Source organism: Procambarus clarkii, chromosome 22 (assembly GCF_040958095.1).
Source record: "Procambarus clarkii isolate CNS0578487 chromosome 22, FALCON_Pclarkii_2.0, whole genome shotgun sequence".
Taxonomy (NCBI): Eukaryota; Metazoa; Arthropoda; class Malacostraca; order Decapoda; family Cambaridae; genus Procambarus; species Procambarus clarkii.
In genome coordinates, this window is record NC_091171.1 from 15,775,477 (window position 1) to 15,783,809 (window position 8,333).

The following is an 8,333-nucleotide window of genomic DNA, read 5'->3' on the forward strand; positions in this document are numbered from 1 at the left end:
TTGCTAATAAAACCAAACGTAACCATCCTAGGCCCAACGCACGTTACCCGAGGCCTAATATAATACATTTATGTGCTATATAGGCCTAGGTATATTTGCTTTTTTACCATTATAATACCAAGACTCCATAAGAGAGGTACAAAAAGTGGCTTCCTGTCAAAAGATTGTAATTTGCTTAGCTAAACGAACAATGGGGTTCCGTTCCTGAACCAATTATGTGCCTCTGTAACCCTTTACACCACCGCCCACGGGATGGGTATGGGGTGCATAATAAGGAAAGAAACTGAATTGGGGCTCCAGTATATAGGTACGACCAGCCACAGTTACGAACACAGCTATTAAGACAGGAGGACGGGTTGAAATAGATAGATCGTGATAGTCATAATAGAGATGCTCATTTGTTTGCCGCGGAATTACATTATAATTTGAAAATTAAGCCAATCATATTGGCTTAGGCTAAAGCCTCCCTTCCTCTCCCAATCCCCAGCAATAATCACCCACTCAAACCACCAGCACCGTGCACGCGAGTGTTCCCAACGTCAAGAAACTGTCGTGCTAGAGTAACCTTTATTATTATTATTAACATCTTTATTGACAAAATTAATTACAATTTTGCCTAGTCTAACGGAGGGACGCACGAACAGAAAACGGGACATGATGGCAATTCCCCGAGCCGCTACCATTTTCTAATACGATAATTCTTGCCCTTTGGTAGAGCGTACGTCAAAATATTGGCAGTATATGTCGGACGACCTAACGTTTAGGGAGAATAACCAAGCAAATATTGCGTAAACCAGAAAAATGATAGGATGGATTACGAGAACTTTCAAATCCAGGATCCCATCACAATGGTTGTACTCTTCAAGTCACTTGTGTTGTCCCGTCTTGAGTACTGCTCAGTACTCACTTCCCCCTTCAGAGCAGGAGAGATTGTTGAAATAGAGGGAATACAGAGAACATATACGGCACGCATAGACGAGATAAAGCACCTAAATTATTGGGATCGTCTCAAAATGTACTTCCTACAAAGGAGACGAGAGAGGCATCAAATAACATATACATGGAAAATACTGGAGGGGACAGGACCCAAAACTACACAGTAAAATAACAACGTACTGGAGTGAACGGTATGGAAGAAAATGCAGAATATAACCAGTGAAGAGCAGAGGTGCCATAGGCACAGAGAACACTGTATAAACATCAGAGGTCCCCGGTTGTTCAACACCCTCCCAGCAAGCATAAGAAATATTGCCGGAACAAAAGTGAGCATCAACATGAAGCTGAATAGTTTTGTTTTGTTTCAAAAAGTGCCGGACCAACCGGGCTGTGGTGGATATGTGGGCCTGCGGGCCACTTCAAACAACAGCCTGTTGAACCAGGCTCTAACAAGCCAAGCTTGGCTTGTGGCCGGAGTTGGGGAGTAGAAAAACTCCCAGAACCCCATCCAGGTACAATCCAGGTACAGATACATCCAAACCCTCTGGAATCAAAAATGCGAGAGGAGGGAGCTAGACGCTTGACACAGCAAGATGATTGTTCACATTCCCCATTCTCAAACGCGACCAACGATTCAATAACACTTTTTTAATCTGACCAATCATGTTAAGGAGGGAGTAATGACAGGAGTTTATGAACTAGACGAGGGTAATGACAGGCTGAGCGTGACAGCGTAAGGACAGGCGGAGCGTGACAGCGTAAGGACAGGCGGAGCGTGACAAGGGTAAGGGCAGACAGAGCGTGACAAGCCTATTATTTCCCTGCCCCCTTCCCACCTCCTTCCTAACTACTCTCAAACATTTCGTCTGGTAATGGTACATTCGTAAGTTTAATTTCACCCACCCATCTTGTTTCTTTTCAGCGAGTTATCATAGCAGACAGAGAACTCTACTAACAACACGTGAAAGTTACCATACCCGTTACTTAATAACCGTACCCGTTAATTATTTAAACTCCTCTCGATTTATTTGTTTTAAGTGTTTTTCCCGTTCACTCTTGACAAGTTTGTGTCCCTCGTTAAGTATTTTACCTCAAAACAATGACAACAAAAGTACTTGTCGCGTGAATGTAACTGAAGTTCACTTTGCATTGTATTTGTTTACGCGAAACACAGATTATAGTGTTACTTACACAAAAAATCGAAATGGCTTGTAATAATGCGAATTGCAATAATAAACCAAATCATGACTTTCAATATATACTTATTAAATAATTCTCGCAATACAAAGGCTTCTAGCCACATATTACAACAAAAAATCAATAAAAGCCTAAACTAAATCATTTATCTGAACATAAAATCAATAAAAGCCTAAACTAAATCATTTATCTGAACAAAAAATCAATAAAAGCCTAAACTAAATCATTTATCTGAACATAAAATCAATAAAAGCCTAAACTAAATCATTTATCTGAACAAAAAATCAATAAAAGCCTAAACTAAATCATTTATCTGAACATAAAATCAATAAAAGCCTAAACTAAATCATTTATCTGAACAAAAAATCAATAAAAGCCTAAACTAAATCATTTATCTGAACATAAAATCAATAGAAGCCTAAACTAAATCATTTATCTGAACATAAAATCAATAAAAGCCTAAACTAAATCATTTATCTGAACATAAAATCAATAGAAGCCTAAACTAAATCATTTATCTGGACAAAAATAATCGTCACTCGTACTTCAGCCTCGATACGATATATATATATATTTGTGTTCTCGTCAGACAACAATTAACATTTACTTAAACAAGAGCTTATAAGTGTTTTGTTAACAAGGTTGACCAGGAGGTGATGACGTGTGTTCTCTCACTCTGCGGTACAAGGCTGCTTTCACTCTATGCTAACTGCTGGTGAGGACACGTGGATATGTAGCCATGTGTGTGTGTGTGTGTGTGTGTGTGTGTGTGTGTGTGTGTCTTCCTATGTACTGGCGACTATATCCTGTGTTAGGTGGACACGGCGGGGACTATCCTGTGTCAGGTGGACACGGCGGGGACTATCCTGTGTCAGGTGGACACGGCGAGGACTATCCTGTGTCAGGTGGACACGGCGAGGACTATCCTGTGTCAGGTGGACACGGCGAGGACTATCCTGTGTCAGGTGGACACGGCGAGGACTATCCTGTGTTAGGTGGACACGGCGAGGACTATCCTGTGTTAGGTGGACACGGCAGGGTCTATCCTGTGTTAGGTGGACACGGCGAGGACTATCCTGTGTCAGGTGGACACGGCAGGGACTATCCTGTGTCAGGTGGACACGGCAGGGACTATCCTGTGTTAGGTGGACACGGCAGGGCCTATCCTGTGTCAGGTGGACACGGCGGGGACTATCCTGTGTCAGGTGGACACGGCGAGGACTATCCTGTGTCAGGTGGACACGGCAGGGACTATCCTGTACAAGGTGGACACGGCAGGGCCTATCCTGTGTCAGGTGGACACGGCGAGGACTATCCTGTGTTAGGTGGACACGGCGAGGACTATCCTGTGTTAGGTGGACACGGCGAGGACTATCCTGTGTTAGGTGGACACGGCAGGGACTATCCTGTGTCAGGTGGACACGGCGAGGACTATCCTGTGTCAGGTGGACACGGCGAGGACTATCCTGTGTCAGGTGGACACGGCGAGGACTATCCTGTGTCAAGTGGACACGGCAGGGACTATCCTGTGTTAGGTGGACACGGCAGGGACTATCCTGTGTCAGGTGGACACGGCGAGGACTACCCTGTGTCAGGTGGACACGGCGAGGACTATCCTGTGTCAGGTGGACACGGCGAGGACTATCCTGTGTTGGGTGGACACGGCAGGGACTATCCTGTGTTAGGTGGACACGGCAGGGACTATCCTGTGTCAGGTGGACACGGCAGGGACTATCCTGTGTTAGGTGGACACGGCGAGGACTATCCTGTGTCAGGTGGACACGGCGAGGACTATCCTGTGTCAGGTGGACACGGCGAGGACTATCCTGTGTCAGGTGGACACGGCGAGGACTATCCTGTGTCAGGTGGACACGGCGAGGACTATCCTGTGTCAGGTGGACACGGCGAGGACTATCCTGTGTCAGGTGGACACGGCGAGGACTATCCTGTGTCAGGTGGACACGGCGAGGACTATCCTGTGTCAGGTGGACACGGCGAGGACTATCCTGTGTCAGGTGGACACGGCAGGGACTATCCTGTGTTAGGTGGACACGGCAGGGACTATCCTGTGTCAGGTGAACACGGCAGGGACTATCCTGTGTCAGGTGGACACGGCAGGGACTATCCTGTGTTAGGTGGACACGGCAGGGACTATCCTGTGTCAGGTGGACACGGCAGGGACTACCCTATGTTAGGTGGACACGGCAGGGACTATCCTTCGTTAGGTGGACACGGCGGGGACTATCCTGTACAAGGTGGACACGGCGGGGACTATCCTTCGTTAGGTGGACACGGCAGGGACTATCCTTCGTTAGGTGGACACGGCAGGGACTATCCTTCGTTAGGTGGACACGGCAGGGACTATCCTTCGTTAGGTGGACACGGCAGGGACTATCCTTCGTTAGGTGGACACGGCAGGGACTATCCTTCGTTAGGTGGACACGGCGGGGCCTATCCTGTACAAGATGGACACGGCAGGGACTATCCTTCGTTAGGTGGACACGGCGGGGCCTATCCTGTACAAGATGGACACGGCAGGGACTATCCTTCGTTAGGTGGACACGGCGGGGCCTATCCTGTACAAGATGGACACGGCGGGGCCTATCCTGTACAAGATGGACACGGCAGGGACTATCCTTCGTTAGGTGGACACGGCGGGGCCTATCCTGTACAAGATGGACACGGCAGGGACTATCCTTCGTTAGGTGGACACGGCGGGGCCTATCCTGTACAAGATGGACACGGCGGGGCCTATCCTGTACAAGATGGACACGGCAGGGACTATCCTTCGTTAGGTGGACACGGCGGGGCCTATCCTGTACAAGATGGACACGGCAGGGACTATCCTTCGTTAGGTGGACACGGCGGGGCCTATCCTGTACAAGATGGACACGGCGGGGCCTATCCTGTACAAGATGGACACGGCAGGGACTATCCTGTACAAGGTGGACACGGCAGACTATCCTGTACAAGCTGGACACGGTAGGGACTATCCTGTGTTAGGTGGACACAGCAGGGACTATCCTTCGTTAGGTGGACACGGCGGGGACTATCCTGTACAAGGTGGACACGGCGGGGCCTATCCTGTACAAGGTGGACACGGCGGGGACTATCCTGTACAAGGTGGACACGGCGGGGCCTATCCTGTACAAGGTGGACACGGTGGGGGACTATCCTGTACCAGGCAGACACGGAGACTATCGAACACATACAAGTCAGAAATACATCACTATCTGTGACCCGCCTATCACAACTACAGAAATCTTACAAGTAATAATACAACAAAATACACATTTTGTAGAAGCAGTAATGCCGCTGTTACCAGTTATGAATGTTACAGAAGTCTGTAACGTAAGTCTTTAACGACAAAACAGATATTTGCAGATCCAGTCTTTTGAAACCCACATTTTCTCAACGGTTACATTACAACTGTTAATTAACAACGGTTAGTTATTTCTCAACAACCCAGCCGTTGTTGGGTTTAAGGCGGGCCAGCGCCTGGCCTGACCTCCCTTACCTTAGAGCTTTGGGGACCTCGGGGAAGGTGGTCTGGCCGAGGATGGCCAGCTCCTGAACGGTCTTCAGCGTCTGGGGCTCGGCCGAGATGCCCTGAGCCCTGGTCTTGCGAGCCTGGCCCTTGGGGCTGCTGGATGCCCCGCCGGTCGCGTAGGGTATGACACTCTGGAACTTATCCAGTTGCGACCTGAGCTCCGTAATTTCATCATCTCGAACTTTAAGCTTCTCCTCCAAATCGCGAATGAGATCGTCCTTCTTGCCGAGGAGATCCTTCAACTCTAGTGAGCCCATGCTGGAGACGCACTGATCGACACCGTTCAACAAGAGAGACATAACCCGGTACACATCACCGTCACAGTAGCCAAACGCCGACTAACCTCACACGAGGTGGCAGACCTGTTTCAAGACGCCGAACTGCGAAAGGCTGGCTGCGCGCTCATAGTTTGCATGTGCGGCTTTTATTTTCGCACCAAATGCGGCTGAAATTAGCCGGTAATCTATTAGTTATGGAATTATTGAGCTCTAAAGTCACACAAGGTAACAAAAGCAGTGGGGGTTATGTCGGTGGTAAAGTAGTTAAATAATGTAGGAACGTTAAGTCTGTGAGAAGCGTGTAGAGGAATAACGAAGAAGTGGCAGCCTAGCCTCTGGTGGCGCGCGGCCCAAGCAACAGGTGGGGGGCGGAGCCTATCATTCACATCCTCAATACTACAGTGCACACACGCGTGCATACACGCGCACACGCACGGTTTCACACGCACATAGGTGCACGCAACACTTGTGTATGGATTTATCAAGACAAATTATGTAACAAATTAAAAATAATTTTTTATTTAATTAATTTGTTACGTATTATAGAACTTTAATGAAAAATAATATGTATATTTACGCGAAGGTTAGGTTAGGTGTTTAGGTTCTGTTGCCGATTATTTGTATTGCAACCCGTCGTCACACAAAATTCATTCCATCCAGCGGTCGACCCCACAGATGCTTTCACCAGTTTTTTCAACACGCTGTTAATTCAAAATGAGAATTTTCTCAAATATAAATAAATATTGTTATATATTGGCATATTGTGCATATATAGGCATGGGTTAGGTGTTTAGGTTCTGTTGGCGATTATTTGTATTTGTAATACGTCGGGTGAAGCATTTACAGCGTTGTGGTTCGAACAAAAGTCGTCAGCGAAGCATTTGTTCCGGAAGTGTTCGAACGTCATCAGTTGTAAGCCGCCCGTCCTCCAAACAAAGAACCAAAAGTGATTCCATGCACCCGCCAAACCCCCTGTTTATGAATGAAAAACGATTTACACACGACTCAACTGATTTCGTTCGAACACTTCCGGAACAAGTGCTTCACTGACGACTTTTATTCGAACCACAACGCTGTAAATGCTTCACCCGCGAACTACAAATACAAATAATCGCCAACAGAACCTAAACACCTAACCTAACCTACGCCTAACTATACATAGAATTTTTATGTATAATAATATTAATTTATATATGAGAACAAACCAATTTTTAGTACACAATGTTAAAATTGATGACTGCGTCTGGGGAGGACGGCGGCTAGGCCTAAGCAGCCTAGTGTGAGGACGGGTTGTGGTATGAAGGTATTTCCACCTTTATTGTGGTTTGCAATTTATATATTATGTATCTAATTGGCCAAGTTGGCTAACAAGCCGAATTTTCCTTAAATATTGTATTTCCCAATTTTTTTTCTTATGGAATGATAACGCTTTCCATTACATGATTAGATTTTTTAATTTGAGCATAGTAGAAATTAACCTATAATTTGAGAATAGTAGAAACTAATATAGAAATTTGATCAAACCTAATGCACAACCTATCTAACTTGACCTAATGTAGTCTAACCTAAGTCAGTAATTAAAGTTCTTAATGTAATATACTAATTTTAATTGGAACGAACGAATTTGGAAATATTTTAAAATAACGAAAATCACCGTTTATTAGCCAAATCGGCCCCTGTATACTAGGCCAAGCAGTGCGAGTATGTATGTATATTTTATTAATTTATTTTATTGAAAATAAAATTTCATTACAGAAAAAAGGTTACAACAGTGGTTACATGCAGGGTACAAGGCTACTTGTCACAGGTTGTAGAGTTCCTCCAGCTCCTCAGATGGCGGGCAGGAACCATGGATGCAGTGAGCATTTCCTCTCTGGATGACCACACTAAGGCGCTGAAAGAGGAAACTGGCGGCTCTAGGGTCTCTAGTAGCACTTTTATATAATTTATCCCGATGGGAAGCTCACTATATATTATATTTATTTATATATTTATTTATTTGCTGTTCATGGTCTGGTCAGCATTTTTCACGAGCTGTTGGACTTCATCACCCGGTTATCTTGAGATGATTTCGGGGCTTTAGTGTCCCCGCGGCCCGGTCCTCGACCAGGCCTCCACCCCCAAGAAGCAGCCCGTGACAGCTGACTAACACCCAGGTACCTATTTTACTGCTAGGTAAACTGCACATTCCCCACACATTCCGCTCTGTGTGGAGCTCCCTACACCAGTTCCGTCACTCCATCACACGACTCTCACACACGAGATATAAACTCAATTTTCCCCTTGAAATATAAATTACGGAGAATCCAGCCTGTCAGTATGAAGGCTCCCCGGGCTGGAGGCTCGTGACCCTCGTTGACCGACACATAATT

General features: G+C 46.1%; 1 protein-coding gene across 1 annotated transcript; it reads left to right on the top strand.

Moving 5' to 3' along the window:
• Nucleotides 1–2,920: 2,920 nt before the first annotated feature.
• LOC138367417 (hornerin-like) lies at nucleotides 2,921–5,119 on the top strand. Its single transcript, XM_069329064.1, has one exon. It carries the CDS (start codon nucleotides 2,921–2,923, stop codon nucleotides 5,117–5,119), a length of 2,199 nt encoding a protein of 732 aa, XP_069185165.1.
• Nucleotides 5,120–8,333: the final 3,214 nt, after the last annotated feature.

Coding starts and splice junctions, on each gene's coding strand:
- LOC138367417 (XM_069329064.1), top strand. CDS start 2,921: ATGTACTGGCGACTATATCCTGTGTTAGGTGGACACGGCGGGGACTAT.